The 18,865-nt window shown below is 39.1% G+C and overlaps 1 protein-coding gene across 2 annotated transcripts in view; it reads right to left on the bottom strand.

The window, feature by feature from the left end:
- Positions 1-18,865, bottom strand: part of PLCH1 (phospholipase C eta 1) — a 173,562-nt gene that overhangs the window by 58,539 nt on the left and 96,158 nt on the right. For both annotated transcript variants that reach the window (XM_021702587.1, XM_021702588.1), the window contains exons 4-5: positions 15,106-15,235; positions 11,189-11,359 (exon numbers count right to left, since the gene is read on the bottom strand). In XM_021702587.1, the coding sequence (XP_021558262.1) occupies positions 11,189-11,359; positions 15,106-15,235 (301 nt within the window). The remainder of the gene's footprint in view (positions 1-11,188; positions 11,360-15,105; positions 15,236-18,865) is intronic.

The raw sequence follows: 18,865 nt of genomic DNA, 5'->3' as shown, positions 1-18,865 counted from the left end.
GAAAGAAAGAAAGAAAGAAAGAAAGAAAGAAAGAAAGAAAGAAAGAAAGAAAGAAAGAAAGAAAGAAAGGAAAGATAATCCATTTTCTACCAAAATTCAAGTATTAAGGATTAACTCAGTGACATGCAATAAAATCTCATAATAATGAGAAAGGAAATGTACAACTCATTCAGCTTCCACGCTTCCTCCATCTCCTGGTCTAATTTATTAACCTCCCAATAGCAAAATCCTGCATTTTTACACAACTGAATTCTTTAGGCCTTACTTAAAAAGTTATTGTGAGATTTTACTGTGTGAATGAGGGTTCAACATAGGTTAATGCTCTTTACGGTTCCTTTCCCCTTTGTTTTGTGACACAGCTAATAAGGTAAAATAGAACACAACTTCTCTCTACTCTACTCCTATTTCTCATGCAGCTCTTTTGAAAGTTTTGTTTGCTATCAGTATCTGAGCCACTTGCTGTTTCCAACACGGAGGACTGTTCTTTCTATACCAGGCAACTGGTGCTAAAAGAGCTTTAAAAAACCTGAATATACTAATGATGCTTTACCTTTATATAATGCAGTCAGTGCTGTGAAGTTTATAAAGAGCCTTTACACACAAAATCTTAAATAGTTCTTACAACAGTCTTGTAAACTTGGGATTTTAATCCCCATTTTAAAATATGAAAATTTATGCTAGGAAAGGTTCACTATGTCAAAGTCACAAAACCAATAGAAGGCAGGACCAAGGATCAGATTTCAACCTTCTGACTTCAAATCCAAAGCCTTTTCTTTTACACTACACCTATTACCTGGGAGTTTTTATTTGTACTGAAAAATTGAAATGCTTACTTTCAAAACTGTTTTTTCAATATAGCTGAAACTCCTAAATCTTAACTTCTTGAGATGTTTTAAGCTCTCAAGTTAGTTATTATAGTTTACTTCTTTGATTATATTCCAGGCTGGACTCCATTTCTCTTTTCCTTGCTTTCTATAATACTTAATCTCATCCAAAAAAGACTAACTGGCCCTCATATTAAAGGTCAATCCACTCCAAATGGACTCGTTGTAGAAATCAAAGTCATAGATGTCTATATAACATACTATTATTCTGATCCTAAATTTTTATCCCCAGACTTCTTATAAGTTATCTGGCAAAGCTTTGACACTGAGTGACAATTTCAAAACACAGTCAGAAGTAAATAATTATATTTCTTATAGCTATGATTCCCAAAGCACACCAAACACAAAAATCATAATATAATTTGCAGAGAATTTTAATATTGCTAAACTCTTTTCAATATATTTTTATCAAAGTAATATATTCATAAATAAGTCAAAACTAAGATGCTTATGATTGAAAGCAGAATTCCCCCTTCTATATTGAGAACCACTCTCCAAATAAAAGTAATGTCAACACTTCTAGATATTTCCATTGGGAGGAGTCTTTATATTCCTAATTACTCTGTTAATGATGTTATCTTCTGTTTTTATACACTTTAAGCATTATCTCTTGACTTTTTTATGGTGTTAAAGATTTAGCTAGTTTGGGCCTGCAAACTTTCTCCCTCTACCCCTCCACCGAGGATAGCTATATCTTAATTTTTATCAAATTACTATTCAATTTTGAATTATTCTGATCATGCAAATGTTGAATACTGAGTCTATGGTATAATAATCGTATTTCTTTTTTTTTCTTTTTTTAAGATTTTATTTATTTATCTGACAGAGAGAGACCCAGCGAGAGAGGGAACACAAGCAGGGGGAGTGGGAGACGGAGAAGCAGGCTTCCCGCTGAGCAGGGAGCCTGATGCGGGGCTCGATCCCAGAACCCTGGGATCATGACCTGAGCTGAAGGCAGACGCTTAATGACTGAGCCACCCAGGAGCCCTATGATTGTATTTCTTACAGGATTTTTTCCAATCTGTTAATTACTGCAGTGCCTACCCATTTGGTTAATTTTAGTGTCTCCCTCATAAATTCTTCCTAGTGACTCTAATGGCCTCTCAGTTACCAAAGGCAACAAATAACCCATGAACTCCAACTCTTTATCCCCTAGAAAGGTCCTTCTTCTTCCAGGCTGGTGGGATTCCAGCACTTCAATCAGCTTTTGTTCTGATTTCATCCCCTCACGCTCCTCAGAGAACGCTCAGAAAGCAAATTATTTATTTCTTGCATGTGTTTTTGTGTTCTTATGTGTGTTTTACTCTGCACACACACTCGGTGGACAGATTAGCCAGGTGAAAATTCGAGGTCAGAAATCGTTGCTCCTATGTTGTTGGTTTCCAGAGTTGCTGTTGAGAAGTCTGATGCCATACTGATTCCAGTCCTTTGACAGCACCTGTTTTTGCTTGTTAATTGCATCAACTTTTTTTTTTTTCTCTCTCTCTCTTGCTTTATGTAAACTTTTAGGGCATTGTGAAATTTCATTATGATTTGTCTCTGTGTGGATCTTTTTTTTTTTTGAGAGAGAGAGTGCGGGAGTGAGAGGGGCGGGGTCAGGGGGTACAGGGGCGAGGAGAGAGAGAGAGAGAATCTTAGCAGTCTCCCCACTGAGCATGGAGCCCACCCTGGGCTCAATCTCACAACCCTGAGATCATGACCTCGTGGGGAAATCAAGAATCCGATGCTCAGCTGACTGAGCCACCCAGGCGCCCCTCTGTGGATCTTATATTCACAGCACTTGGCACTCAGTGGCCCTGCCAGCCTAGAGAGTTCTAACTTTCCATGCTAATCATTTTTTGTATTATTTATTTTATAATTTCCTCCCTTATATTTCTTCTTATCTTTTTCTGTAACTCCGATTATTCAGAGAGTGGACCTTCTGGATCAACCCCCTAATTTCCTTATCTTTTCTATTTTCCATTTCTTTGTGTTTGCTCTATTTTATGGGCAATTTTCTCACTATCTCCCAAGCCATTTATTGAATTTCGTTCTCTGCTCTTTTCCTCCTCTGAACCATCTTTTCCCAGAGCGTATTGCTCTGGCTTCATGGCTACAGTCTCGTGTTGCAAAACTCTGATATTAATGGCAGTTTTAAAAATGTCGTTTTCCCTGCGCTGCCTCTATTTCCTCCAAGTTTCCTGATGCTCTGTCTTTACCTTGGTCTCTGTATCTTATGGTAGAGGATTTCCTCAAACATGTGGTAAACTTGCCTTTTTAAAACCCATTTTTTAAATTATTTAAACATGTATTTAAAATCAAAATAAATTAGTTGGAAGCTCTGTAATTCCTGAGCAGAGCTGATTGACTGGTGGGCTTCACTGTAGAAGTCCCTGGCTGTACTATTTTATCAGATATCTGATGTAAATATCTTCAGGTCTGGGTTTTTTTTCTGGGGTTGGTATATTAGTTTCCTAGGCCTACTGTTAATAAATTACCACAAACTTAGAAATGTATTCTCTCACAGTTCTAGAGACCAGAAGTCCAAACTCCAGGTGTCGGCAGGGTCGACTGCCTCTGGAGACTCCTGAGGGAGAATCTGCTCCATGCCTCTCTCCTTGCGTCTGCTGGGTGCTGGCAAACCTTGGCATTCCTTGGCTTGGGGCTTCGTAAGTTCAGTCTCTGCCTCCGTGGCCTTCTTCTGTGTGTCTAGGTTGTCTTTTCTGGCATTTCTAAGAACACTCATCATTGGATTTAGGGTCCACCCTGAATTTAAAATGATCTCATCTCTGGGACGCCTGGGTGGCTCAGTCAGTTAAGCGTCTGCCTTCGGCTCAGGTCATGATTCCAGGGTCTTGGGATCGAGTCCCGCATCGGGCTCCCTGCTCCGCGTGGAGCCTGCTTCTCGCTCTGCCTCTGTCTCTCTCTCTGTCTCTCATGAATAAGTAAATAAAATCTAAAAAAAAATAAAATAAAATGATCTCATCTCAACATCCTTAACTTAATTACATCTACAAAAACCCTATTTCCAAATAAGGTCACACTCACAGGTATTGGGAGTTAGGACTTGGGACGTATCTTCTGGAGCCACTATCCAACCCACTATGGCTTGTCATATTCTCCTATTTCCTACCTGTAATTTCCCCTATATAAACATAGGAGCAGATTATTAGAAGAGGGTTATGGTTCTCCCACTTCAATGCACAGATGTTCACTTTGTCCTTGAACTCATTACCTATTTCTCTGAAACAAGCCACCCAAAACTTAGAAGCTTAAAACAACAACCACATTTGTTTGTTTGTTTTTAAATCACATTTGTGCAGGATGGCAAGTGGGATTGGGTTTGGCTGGACAGTTATTTTGCTGTTTTCATCTAGGCGTTGTTCAAGTGACTATAGGCACCCGGTCGCCTGACTACAGTTCGGCCTCACTCACATGCCTGCGGTGGGTGCCGGCTGTTGGTCCTGGGCCTCTTTCTCTGAGGAGTCTCTCATCCTCAAAAACACCAGCCCGGTTTCCTCATGTGGTAGTCACACAGTTCCAACAGGGCAGGAGTGGAACCATCAGGGCTTCCAGAGGCTCCTTGTTCATCATTTCTACCACAATCTATTAGTCAAACCAAATCCCAAAGCCAGCCCAGATTCAAGGGGCAGGAAAGGAGAGACTACTGCTTGATGGGAGGAGAAGGAAAGTCATATTGACAAGGGGCACACATACAGGAATGGGGGAATTCCTGCAGCCATCTTCACAGACCACACGTCCAGTACTCAGGGGGGCCTAGGATGCCTCAAGCTAGACCCTTCCGGGCCATCCTTCTCCGGTTCTGACTTCCACTGTTATGCCAGGTTGGAGGAGGGACAGTTACCCTGCTGCAAGAGGTAGGAGAGAGGATCTAGAACACCACTTCCAACCAATGCTTGTGTTTGTCACCCCTCCTCATCTCCTATTTTCAAGGGCATCATGTAACTTTGATTCTTGAGCTTTTCTGGGATTCCGCTGAATGAATGAAGTTGCTTCATGTTTCTTGCTCTGTGGGCTTGAATTTCAGTGCTCTGGGGTCTCCTTTAGATCAGACAAATTTCAAGATCTTGTTGTTCCTGTCTCTTCCCCTGTTCTCTTTGTCCTTGTAGTCTTACGCAGAAGAAAAAAGTCTCTTTCCTGTATCTTGGGGTAACTTCAGAAGGGAGTGGAGGAGCATCTCTAAATGAATGGTCCTTCAGTTTTCAGCTGAATAAGAAACAATTTAGCTCCCCAAACTGGCTACCTCTAACTCATCCTAATATTCAGCCACACATTTCAAAGCATTTGAATGTATGACTACTTCACAGAAAATGTCATTTGGGAACTATATTCAAGGCAGCAAAAATATTACAAGATACAATTACTCTGAAAACTCTCTCAATTGCATTAACTGTGAATAATTAAGTAAATGAAACAGAAACTCAGGAAGGACTCTTAAAGGAATGCTTTTATGATGAGGAAAATGCTTTAAAAAAAAAAAAAAAAAGATATAGGTACACTGGCACCAAAAGGGGTAGTTATAAATGAAGAAATGTTTATAATTATTTCTTATAGAGAGAGAAGGTTAGAATGACCATGACTCTCACCACATCATTCTGGATTCAGTGAAAGATAATGAAGGGAGATGGCACAGGGACGCTGGTAACTGGGTCAAAAGAATCAAGGGACTATTTTAGCAGAAAGAATAAAGACACAAAGGGGATAACGGTTAGAAGCACCATAGTGAGATAATGTATAGATCTATGTCAGATAAACAAGTAACAATAAGAAGGCCCTCTAGCATGAGATCAGTAAAGCTCTGAAAATTTCCCTGGAATTAACCACCCATATGCATATTTCAGATGAAAGTGAAATCTGCACGAAGAGAAATCTGCTTTTGATTTATCCATGGAGGTGTAGCCTTTGCACTCAGTAAACAGCTAGGTGGTTTCTCAGACTGCAAGGATGCTTCAGTTGTCCTGCCTTCACTTCCTCTCTCCTCGAGCCACAAGAAACAAAAGGATAGAAAGAAAGTAGAGGCTTGTTAAGAAAGGCTGTCAGGGGGATGGGGGAATGAAACCCAATTATCGCTCCCGAACCAAAACTCTGAAAAATCACTGAACACAAAACACATTCCGCCCCAGTGCCAGCAAATGGATAGTAGATCTGGAGGAGACATAGATTGCTTTTTGGCAAACACAGGGGGAAAAAATGAAACCAAAAAACCTCAACCTGACCTAGTACTTTGGAATCACACACTCGTGGATGTCGGTGATCTTTATTTGTGGTTGCAAGGAAGCAATGGAAGAGAAATGTCAGCCAGCTGGTTTCTTCTTAACTGGCACTTCTTCATGGATATAAAAGACAGAGAATTTTCCCCTAGCACATCCAGGTCTTAAAAATGAAAGACCGGGGCGCCTGGGTGGCTCAGTCGTTAAGCGTCTGCCTTCGGCTCAGGTCATGATCCCAGGGTCCTGGGATCAAGCCCCGCATCGGGCTCCCTGCTCGGCGGGAAGCCTGCTTCTCCCTCTCCCACTCCCCCTGCTTGTGTTCCCTCTCTCGCGGTGTCTCTCTCTGTCAAATAAATAAATAAAATCTTAAAAAAAAAAAAAAATGAAAGACCTAATCAAACAGCAGTCGGACCTGTCAAAGGTATGAATTCAGGTTTCAGAGAGCTTCAGTGAAATAAAAATCTGACCCGTGGGCCAATATTTGATTTCACATCATCTTTGACAACATATGTGACCAGCAGTGATATTTCATTTCACAACTGAGTAAATCTGTAAAAGTTGAATACTCTGGTGTATACACCAATCTTATGCCATCAAAAATGAATGAATTACTGCCATATGAGTCGTCAAATTGCCTCCAATTTGTTCCATTTTGAAAATCCCGTTTTAAAACTCAAAATCCCACAAAACTCTTAACTAATGACTCTCTTGCTGCATATTTAGATTGTGCCCAATTTTTCTCTACTTTAAAGAATGCTGAAATGCATAACTTCACATCTTTTTTTTTTTATGAACACAATTATTTCCTCAGAATGAACTACTAGAAGTAAAACAGATTGGTCAAAGGTTTATAAGTTATATAAAATTTGATAATTAAACTGTCCCAAATTAATTTGATAATTAAACTTATACCGTTCCACAACTTCACTGGAAATGTAAGAAACAGACACCATGTCTGATAGTATTTTTTTAACCTTTACTAATTTAGCGGGTGAAAAATGGTCTTTTCATTTATTTCATATATTTGAATTCCTAATGAAGGGTGAACTTTTCAATAGGCTTATTGATTTTTTATGAAATTTTTTATGTTTCAAATGTTTTGCCCATGTGTCTATTGGGTATTCATTTTTTTCCTCAGTAGTCTATGACAGCACTTTCCATATTAAGGAATTTCACTGTTTCTCCCTTTGTATGTTACAAGTATTTTCCTAGTTTGTGCTAGACATTAATTTTATGGTGTTTGATAAATTGGACTACACAGAAACTTAAAAGTTTCAAGACATTAATATTTTCCTTTATGGCTTCTGTATCTTGATGTATGATTTTTTTTTTAAAGATTTTATTTATTTATTTGACAGAGAGAGACACAGCGAGAGAGGGAACACAAGCAGAGGGAGTGGGAGAGGGAGAAGCAGGCTTCCCGCCGAGCAGGGAGCCCGATGTGGGGCTTGATCCCAGGACCCTGGGATCAAGCCCCACATCGCATCTGGCTCCCTGCTCAGTGGGGAGCCTGCTTCTCCCTCTCCCTCTGCTGCTCCCCCTGCTAGTGCTCGCTCACTCTCTCTGTCAAGTAAATAAATACAATCTTTAAAAAAAACAAAAAATAAAAACATAAAATATCTTTCAGATTATGCCCACAGGTAGCTTCAAGCTAATTTAGAAAATTAAACCAGATGCAGGTAATCGTCAGCCAGGGGCAGATGTCATAGAGTACTGGCTTCTGTTTCCCCTAACAAAAATTTACTGGTTGAATGTCAATATAACCAAAAGGAGGGAAGAAACACATGTCCCTTAGCAAGTGACGTTCACTATTGTTATTCAAGTGGACTGGGTTAATTCCACTTGTCCAAATGAATTTGAAGTCAGTGGTTTTAAATATTGTAATTTTAATCTGTTACACTGCTGTGCTTCTGAATATCTGTGTCAAAGGGCCTTCACATTCATCATTACAATGTTCAATTTGACACTGTGAGATTGGAAAGGTAGATATCAGCTCCCTTTTATAGATTAGGAAACAAAAGCTCAGAAACAATAATGAATGACCTGCCCAAGATTCTCCAACCAATAAAGCCTGTAGGGTATGGAATGTAGGTCTTCTGGGCTCCCAGTCTAATGTTCTTTCTACTGTATTAAAAGAGTTGTCCAGGTGAGAGTACAAAAGTAGTTATAAAGGCAGAAAACAGGGAAGAGATGTATGTGGTAGGGCATAGGGAAAAAAATTCTTCTGTCACTTCATTCCCATGTTCTACCTGTGTTATAGTTAACTTTGTTAATGGAGAATCTCTGCCTTTGCCAAATTAGCAAACTAATTAAAATAACAGATTTTGATAGAAACATTTTGCTAACACTTAATCCTTAAGAAAGCAACACCAAAATTTATTAAATCTGAATCTGTTATTCCTAAAATGTATGTGACTGTGGAATGGGATAAAGTAAATCATTACCAAATGTAGTGTATCTTTTTCTGACACCAACCAAGTTTTCAATTCTCCAACACTGAGTGCCCAACAATGCAATTTAGTTCTGACACTAACTATGTGGATTTAGCATTAGACCCCACAGGTTAAGTGTTCAATCCCATAGACTGCTCCACCTCAGATTCTAGCCGCAAATGAGGTGTTCAGGATACACGCATTTCTGCTTGGCCTACTACAAATCTGGGGGATCTATCAAAGAAAAAACAGACCATGGGACACCTGGGTGGCTCAGTCTGTTGAGCATCTGACTCTTGGTTTCGGCTCAGGTCAGGATCTCCTGGGTCCTAAGATCCAGTCCCGCTGTCAGGCTCCAAGCTCAGCAGGGAGTGTGCTTGAAGATTCTCTCCCTCTGCCCCTCCACCCACTTGCGCACACACGTACACTCTCTCTCTCTCAAATAAATAAATCTTTAAAAGAAAAAAAGAAAAAACAGAACGGGACAGTATTTAAAGCAATAAAAACAGATTTTAATCAGTAACTATTACAATAGGGGAAAAGAGAACTCAGTATATAGTACTGGTTCAGTTCCAAATACAGGGTGGACAAGGGAGATTTATACCCAAGGAGCTGGGTCAGGGTCAGTGGAGGAAACATTAGGGGTAAGAGGTATTTCTGGCTAAACCTACCTAACAGGGTTCTTGCTGAAGGAAAAAAAGTGATCAGATATCACTTAGGAGATGGTGAAAGATAAGGATTTTTATCAGATATTGAGGTGATCAGGTATCAAAGATGCAGGTTTTGGTTAAAGAGACTTAGCAGGATTCTTGCTACAGCTGGACGCTTGAAGACAAGGCCCAATGACAGGGCCTAGTCAAAAAAGGACTCAGAAGAGCCTGTCAAGAGTTTAGTCAAGGAGAAAGCCTGTCGGTTCCCGTAATTCACTAGAATGACTCACAGAACTCAGAAAAGTGCTTTATTTACTAGGACTGGTTTACTACAAAGTATACAACTCATGAACAGCCAAATGAAGAAATGCACGGGGCAAGTATGTAGGAATGTATTCAGAGCTTCCATGCCCTCTCACAGTACACCCCTTCCCCTTTCCAGTACATCCGTGTAGCTTCACCAAACCAGAAGCTCTCCAAACCTCATGGTGCAGGGTCTTTGGTAGAGGTCCCATTATGTAGGCACGATTGATTAAATCATTCCTGCCATTTGTGACATCTTTAAAAGCCAGGGGAAATTATGCTACATGAAATGACAAAGAAAGACAAATGATCTCACTGATAAAGTGGAATCTAAAAAAATCAAAATCATAGGGGCACCTGGGCGGCTCAGTCAGTTAAGCGTCTGCTTTAGGGTCAGGTCATGATCTCAGGGTCCTGGGATCAAGCCCCATCAGGCTCCCTGCTCAGCGGGGAGATTGCTTCTCTCTTTCCCTCTGCCCCTCCCCCCTGCTTGTGCACTCTCTCTCAAATAAATAACCAAAATCCTAAAAAATTAAAAAGTCAAAATCATAAAAGCAGAGTAGATGCTGGTTGGTTGCCATGGCCTGGAGGGGGAAGGGGAGAAAGTTGGTCAAAGAGTGCAAAGGTTTAATTATGCAAGATGAATAAGTTCTGGCAATCTAATGTACAGCATGGTGACCATAGTTCATAATACTAGATTATATACTTGAAATTTGCTAAGAGTTGATCTTAAGTGTTCTCACCACACACACACAAAAATCATAAGTATGTGAGGTGATGGATATGCTAGTTACCTTGATTGTAGTAATCATTTTACAATGTACACATTATATCAAAACCTCACATTGTACACCTTAAACACATACAATTTTAGTCATATGTAACTCAATAAAGCTAAAAAAAAACAAAAAAAATTCATTTATTCTACATCAGTAAGAAAGAGTTTCAGGCGATATTAAAAAAAAAATATGAGAAGACTAGCCTTGTTGACCACAGTTCAGACTACATAGTATTAAAATTAAAAGTTCTTATTTCAGGGTGCCTGGGTGGCTCAGTTGGTTAAGCGACTGCCTTCGGCTCAGGTCATGATCCCGGAGTCCCAGGATCGAGTCCTGCATCGGGCTCCACACTCAGGGGGGAGTCTGCTTCTCCCTCTGACCCTCCCCCCTCTCATGTTCCCTCTCTCTCTCTCATTCTCTCTCTCAAATAAATAAATAAAATCTTTTTAAAAAAAAGTTCTTATTTGAAATACATTTAGGGGTTCTCTTTGCTAATCAGGACTTAATTTACTTAGTCTTCTGATATGATCCAATGTCAATTTCCTATCAGAATTATCAATGAATTACTATATTGCTAGTTAAGAATTACATCATAGTTAACAAATACCTACCTATATTATTAGTATAAAGAAAACATAGCCATTATATCTAAAATGAAACACATGAGTTAATATCCATTACTTTGTGGAAAAATGTGCTTACCCATAGTCAACATATTTAAGTTAAAAAATTATGTGAGTGTTCAATTTATCACTCCCTCATAAAAGCTGCTAGAAACATGTTATAAATAACTCATAAGACTTTTTGTGGAATTGTGAATATTTACCCCTCTATCCTAAAAATAAAGTGTACCTATATCCAACACCAGAAGAAACCTGTATATTCTTAGGTACTTTTAAGTAAACATTCAATCCAACAGTCCAATGATACCTTTTGCTCCACCTTCAAAAACTGAGCCAGTTCTTCCACAGTTAGGTGATCTTTCTTGTCACTGTAGCTCAAGAGCAACAAATAAAGGTCCCGTCTCAGTGACATCATTTTGTAAAAAACACAGAATTCTTCAAATGTCAGAGTTCCCTGATTCTCATCTGTATCAGCTTCCTGAAAGTCAGAGAAAAACCAAGGCAGTGTGAGAATTTGAAATAGGAAATTCAGTACTGGGAAATAATATTTTCTATAAAAAGGCTAGAACACATTTCACAAATGGTAAACATTCTTTTCAAGCACACGTGGGTCAATTTAACTATTTATTAGGCCACAAAAAACGTTTCATGTTATAAAGAATCAACCTTATAAAAACCAATTTTTCTAATCACAGTAAATTTATAAACCAACAAAAAAAGCTTAAAAAAAAAAGTCTGAAGACAACATAATACATTTCTAAATAGGAAATGAGACATAGAAGTGAACACTTGCACTACATATTAAAATTTTTGTGATGAGTTAAAGCAGTAATTAGAAGGAAATGAAGTTTTCAATTTATTAGAAAGCAAGGTAGACTGAAAACAGATAATAATTCAACTCAAAAAGCTAGAGAAAGGGCGCCTGGGTGGCTCAGTCGTTAAGCGTCTGCCTTCGGCTCAGGTCATGATCCCAGGGTCCTGGGATCGAGTCCCGCATCGGGCTCCCTGTTCGGCGGGAATCTTCTCCCTCTGACCCTCCCCCATCTCATGCTCATTCTCTCTCTCTCAAATAAATAAATAAAATCTTTAAAAAAAGGGAAAAAGAAAAAGAAATGATGGACAAGACAAATCATGAGCAAAAGAGAAAAAATACTTAACACATTATGAAAATACTAGTCTCTAACCAGGTTCTGAACTATATGTAATTCAAATATAATTTTTATATATAACAGAATCTCTCTTAATTTGGCATAGGTAGTTTATTGCTCCTGCTTGTTTTCCCTCCACAGAAGTCTGAAAAATCCACCTGGACTGATTTCTAGTTGAAATTATTTGTTTCTAGTAATATTGAGCAAGAATCATTCAACATGTATCTTCCTTCTGATTGGCTGAATTTGTCAGAAAACCCTAAAATTGTTGGGAATATGTAATGAGCAGCTAATCCATTTACATGATCTTCATTTTATGTGAACACAGTTATAACTGAACCCAAACTGACAGGGAATGAATAGCATCTTGAACTGCACAGGTTTTGGAATGTATATATTCAGCTGCTACAGGGGTTTTTTTTTGTTTTTTTTTTTTTAAAGATTTTATTTATTTATTTGACAGAGAGAGACACAGAGAGAGGGAACACAAGCAGGGGGAGTGGGAGAGGGAGAAGCAGGCTCCCCATGGAGCAGGGAGCCCGATGCGGGGCTTGATTCCAGAACCCTGAGACCACGACCCAAGCCGAAGGCAGACGCTCAACGACTGAGCCACCCAGGTGCCCTGCTACAGGGTTTTAAACATAGCTTTGAAAGTCAGTGTGCTCATGAAAAATATATTTTTAAAAACTTTGCTAACCTTGGGATAATTATGAGCACACACTTTAACCAATATTTAAATAACACACAGTTTCATTGTGGAGCTGATTGCCTTCTGTCCTTTTAAAGGTAGAAGGAGAATGGCCTATAGAATATCCACATTTTTGGTGTGTGAGATGCTTGTTTGTAAAGTCACTGCGTCTTAAGAAACTGGGTCTAATATTCAAATTTCTGCCATAACTTTGTTTCAAAGTATCTACCCTAGATACAGAGAAGTAACTTTTTCAAGACTTCCTTATAAATGCCTAAACAATTAACAACAGTAAAACTCCAACATGTAAACAATAGCATCTAGAGACTTTAAAAGTAGCTATCCATAACGTAAAAGATTACTTTGAAAAAAATTTTAGTTGAATCTTGCTCTGCAACAAAAAAGCAAAGAAAATTCTAGGCAGGCTTCAATGTCTACACCAGCGATTAGCCAGAAGAAGAATGTTCTTGAAATAATACCAAGACCTTTGGCCCTATCACTCCCACAACCCTGCTAGGTACAAAGCCTGCAGTGGAAATGTTCTCCAGCAGGTCCTACTCCTTATCCTACACTTCTGGCTTGATAAGTCTTTAAACCTAAGGTCACAAAAAGAGACCCCTAATGTTTTCTTAAAATTTATCTGAAGGATTCACTTTGAACGCATAAGACATTTAACATAAACATTTCCTGGTTTGCCCTGCAAAATGCTTAGTGCATGAGAAATAAAAGGTGTCTGAAGGGGAAAAAGGCATAAATAAAAATAGATCAGTATCTTATGTTACTCCCTTATCTAACTTCCAAAAAGTACCCCCACATCATTATTTTTGTAGGTACAGGCTTTGCCTTTCCTCTTTAAGCTTGGCCCGTCTAATTTGATCAGAAGCTACCTCTTCAGTACCATGAGCATTTTCTGTGGAAAGGAATAGCTGGGAGTGTGGGGCTCACAACAGGACAAAAGTAAGATATCACAGGCAGTGCCAGGAATGTGGCAAACCCTTCCATATAGTTGAAAGACAGTTCACTCTATTTGGGTTTTTTTTGTTGTGTTTTTTTTTTTAAAGATTTTATTTATTTATTTGACACAGAGCGACACAGCGAGAGAGGGAACACAAGCAGGGGGGAGTGGGAGAGGGAGAAGCAGGCTTCCCGCAGAGCAGGGAGCCCAATGTGGGACTCGATCCCAGGACCCCGGGATCATGACCTGAGCCGAAGGCAGACGCTTAACGACTGAGCCACCCAGGCGCCCCGACAGTTCACTCTATTTGTGACAATACATTTCCCCTCCAAAGCCCCTCACTCCATCTCTGGGGTTCTTTCTACAGCATATGCCTTCCCCTTCTTTCCTGTCTCTTCTGTTGTTCTCCAGTGCAATGTGACCAAGTCCCCCTCATTGCAAACCATGTCCAGCCAAGAGCTTCCCAAGGACAGGACCACAGTAAGAGGTCACAGAATGGAACCAGCCTCCACCTTCCATTCATCATTGCAACTCATCCCTCACATTATTTCTGCCCTTACTGCCTCTAAGAACAAATGGTTAGAAAACAAAAGCAGCACAAAACATTAACCATCAGAAAATATCACACCCTCTGCTTATTTTTGCACGCACAAAATGTCACCTAATCACTTAGAATAGAAAATTATTGCAAAACATGGATCGTGCATATGACTTCTCTCCAAATAAGAGCACTTTTGAAATTAGGATATTAGCAATCACTAGTAATCTAACATTGTCTTTGCACTCACTCAACAGAGCTCACTTCTGCACCTTCGATGGAGGACTAGGTACAGTCCCAGCTGGGGGCCACAGAGTAAGTTTTGGCCCAAGGATTTTCCTCAAGGACTGACCAACAGGGAAAGAGCATCTCATTTAATACGAACAGACAGTTGAATGAACTTCTGGAGAGTTCCCTAAACAGTAGGAGTGATACAGCACTTCTAAGCATCATGGATTCTAAATCTTAAACTCCTCTGAAATGAAACAGAGCCTCTTGAGGGCTTCAGTAAGTGCTGTTTTCTCATGCTATCTAGTCTTGATTCTGATCCTCACAAGAGCTCTGTGAGGTAGGCACATGAGATGTTATCACTCCCTCAAAGGGCCTTGATCAGGTTTACTCCATTATCTAAGTGCCAGGTAAAGTGCTTATAATTACTCTCTGAAAACAGCAACAATAAAAAAAGCATCCTAGGAAGTGAAATTGTTAAGTTTAGGAAGGTTTTTTTTTTTTCCTTCCCAAAACAAAACACCTCTTTTCATCAAAGAAAAATGCAACAATACGGAGCAGGTAGTATCAACTTTCAACAAAACAAAACCGCCTTTGAAATATCCAAGTACAACAGTAACTTCCAATGCGTATTTTACACAAGGCCAACCCAACTGTGAAAACGTACCTGAAACATTTGTCTGACTTTTCTTCGGGGAAGATTGACATTTAGTTTGTGCATCAGTTGATGTATCTCTTCAATATTCAGTAAGCCGTCACCATTCTTATCAGCTTCCTCAAAGGTCTGTTTCACCCACATGAAGAAAGGTCAAGAAAAATACTTTTTGCATCAAAATAAAAACTGCTCTCTCACAGAATACTCACAAGGACATTTATCATAAACACGGAACTTGAGAAGAAAGTCTTTTGAGGAGGCCCTGCCTGCGATCCACAGGCAAGTGAGCCAATAGTTACCACAAGCAACAGGAGAATGGGCACTTGTACCTGATTCCCTTCACTTTAAAAGGAGAGTCAAACCATGTTCTCTTGAGAGCTGCTTTACCTCACATATTCTTATCCAATCCGTTAAGGAATATGAGGTGATGAAACCCCAAGTATACCAAATTTAGGCCTTATCTTCTTCCTCTACGACCTTCCATTTAGTATATTTTTACCTTCACAACACCCCACACTAGACAATGTCTTCAGTTCCCTTTCCTTGGCCCACTCCTACATTTAGAAACTCAGACTGTCTAGTTCAACCTCCTCATTGTTCAGATGAGGATACAAAGCTAGAGGAGAAGAGAGAATTCATTAAGGATAAATTAGTAAGAGATCCAGGTTTTTGGCAACCCGGTCTAGTACTCTTGTCTTCTGTGCAGAAGGCCTAACTCTAGACTATATTCGTCTTCCTATTACCGGTTTTGAAGGTTCTTGCCTAATAGTGTCAAACTTCTAACTCCAGGGCAAGCCTGATATGCTAGAGGTTACCCTCAAAATGCCAGTATGATATTAGGTGACTGAGGGTATGAAGCGGAGTTTAGATACAACAGATTTACATCAGGTGAATTGAGGTTTTAAAAAACCCTCAGGGGGAATGGCTCTTGGGTTGTTTTACATAGTAAGGAAGCAAAATAAATGGTAACCAGTGGATGAACTGAAATTTTTAAAAAATGGATGATTCATAGTTGTTGGGGGTAAATTACAGAAGGCAGGAATCGTGTGTATATTTAGAAAACCAAATTGAGCTTCAAAATTTGAAGGGGAATGAAGAGTAAAGAAACAAATGGTGGAAAGAAACCAGAAAATCAAAGTAAGGGAAAGGTATAGGTTTAAAACCAACAAATGGGAGAATGGGAGTAAGGTGAGAGAAAGGGGGAAATGAATAATATTTGCTTATCAAGAAGATCACATCAAACTGATCTTCAAAGCCAAAATATTAACAGTCCTCCCAGTGGTAACACAGAATATTTACATTTCTTAGGTGATTCAAATTATGGTTGTAGGAGACTACCTCAAGAAGTAAAAACAACCAGAGAGTCTTATTTCTTCTAAATTTATATAGAGGTCATTTTCATACTGTAAATACCTCATTTCACATTTCGTTCCCTTTATAATATTTGAAAATAACCAGCCCAGTTCTTTCTAATTCAATTTCTCCTTGTAGAGTTCAGGTAGGACCTCATTATACCTGACACCTGGAAGTTAACAGGTCACCCAGGATGAAGGTAAAAATAACTGAAGAATCAAAAGAGTGAAACGTTTGGGCCAATTATTAATAAGTACCTGAATGTAATTTTTTTTTCTGTTTTCTGTCTATTTCTTTTGCCTGTGGACACTGCTCTGAGCCCAACAAGGTATTGTGCCAGAGTTCAAAGAAGTGATGAAATGAGTCCAATAGTGATAATATTCTCATCCTTTTATTTTATACTTCTTTACCAAAGCCTCTCAAAGACTTCTCCAGAGAAGAGGCAAAGACAAGCAAACCCTAAGGATGAGTATTCTGCTGACACAAACCCTTAGGGTGGGCCTGTGTCTGCAAGGCCTTCAGTGTCAATACAAAGCTGACCTTGACAATTGGTTTAGGGGATATGGGACTGGTAAGACATAAAAGAGGGAGAATCAGACCGAGAAATGCACACTAGTCCTGATTCTTTGTTGGCCTGGCCCTGTGACAGAGGGTCACTTATGTCACTTCTTGGGTCTTCCCTTTCTTCATCTATAATGTCATTGAACACAACTAGATGACCTTGAAGTCCCTTCCAACTCTAAGATTCTATGAAAGGAAAAACCATTCTCTGCCAGTAACAGTACACATGGTATACAATACAATTACAGGTAAAAGTATTCTGATATCTTAAAGCTATTCTTCATAATTAAGATAGGAGTGCCCAAGCAAGCTCCAAATTAATGATTCGCATCATTATACAGGATAAGTTTAAGAAGAGAAACTATCATTCTGCAAAGAAAAACTGGGAGAGTAAAAACTGAATGACAAGTTATGGCCTAGAATTTTCTATCAAAAAATACAGGAAAATGTAAAGCATTGAATGGTAGTATTTACTGTAGGGGTGGGCAAATTTTTTCTGGAAAAGACTTGATAATGAATATTTTAGGATTTGTAAGCCATTAGGTCTCAGTTGCAAGCTATTCAATTCTGCCCCTGTGACATGAAAGTGGCTACAGGCAACACAGAAATTAATTGGCATGGTTATGTTCCAATAAAATTGTACTTATGGACACTGAAATTTGAATTTCATATAATTTTCACAATTTCACAAAATATTCCTCTTCTTTTGATTTTTTTTCAGCCATTGAAAACCAATTCCTAGCTCAGGAGCACATGCAAAAAAGGCAATAGGCCAGATGTGCCCTACAGGCTGCAGTTTGCAGGGTTCCTGATTCATAAGGAAGGTGTAAACCTTTGGTTCACAACATCCATAAGGGACTGCCTAAAGCCTTCTAGAGGTAATAATTTCCCTTGTAGGGTCAAGAGATAAGGCAGGGAAATCATGGAGGAGAATGGACTGATGGAGAAAAATGGGGAGGCTTGCAGGCGGGGGTCACTGAGATTTCAGACTCTATCTGAATAGGGAAGCAAAAAATTTGTCAGTACAATCCTCTCTTTAGCAATAAAAATAGTAGCTATTATTTATAAGTGCTTACTATGTGTTTAATAACAGTGTTCTAAGCACTCTGTGTATATCAACTCATTTGATCCGTCACAAAACTACATAAGGCACACACCATGATTAATATCATCACCATGTGACAGACAAAGACTCTAAGGCAAAAGAGTTTAAGCGACTTATCCAAAGTTACACAGTACATGGCAGAATTGGGGCTGAATGCCAGGCAGTGTGATGCCAGTCTGAGTCCTTACACACAATACTATATTGCTTGTAATAGATAAGAGTACTGCATCTACCTCCATGAAACATAGCCATATTGCAGAAATAACCTGAATTACATTTTACACTGGATGGATTTTTTTTTCATACAGCCACTGAAGATTCATTATTCTCAGTATTCATTCACAGTTGAAAGGCCTATTTGAAATGTAATAATAATGAACATCCCAAAGCTGTCCTCCTCAACTAATTTAATTAAATGTATGCCCAATCAAGGATGCTATTCTGTTATGAAAATATTATCTAAAACCCTATCAAATTCTGACAAATCTGTATGAGAATCATTCCCTGATTCAACATAACTTTCCCTATTTTTGACATCAGCTGCTTCTTTATTATTCATTAATTTCCTCTTTCCTTTTCTCTCCTCACCGACACAAGCATCAACTGTTTCTCTATTTCTTATAAAATTGTTCCCTGTGCAGTTCTGGGGTACACTTGCTTTCCAGGTAGCAGATTTTCAGAATGTGAAATCCCTCAGCTGTCAACCTGCTTAATTCAAACACAAAAACTTCCTACGACCAGTAAGTATGGACA

The sequence above is a fragment of the Neomonachus schauinslandi genome, chromosome 1 (genome assembly GCF_002201575.2).
Source record: "Neomonachus schauinslandi chromosome 1, ASM220157v2, whole genome shotgun sequence".
Taxonomy (NCBI): Eukaryota; Metazoa; Chordata; class Mammalia; order Carnivora; family Phocidae; genus Neomonachus; species Neomonachus schauinslandi.
This window is presented reverse-complemented; position numbering and strand designations above follow the sequence as displayed.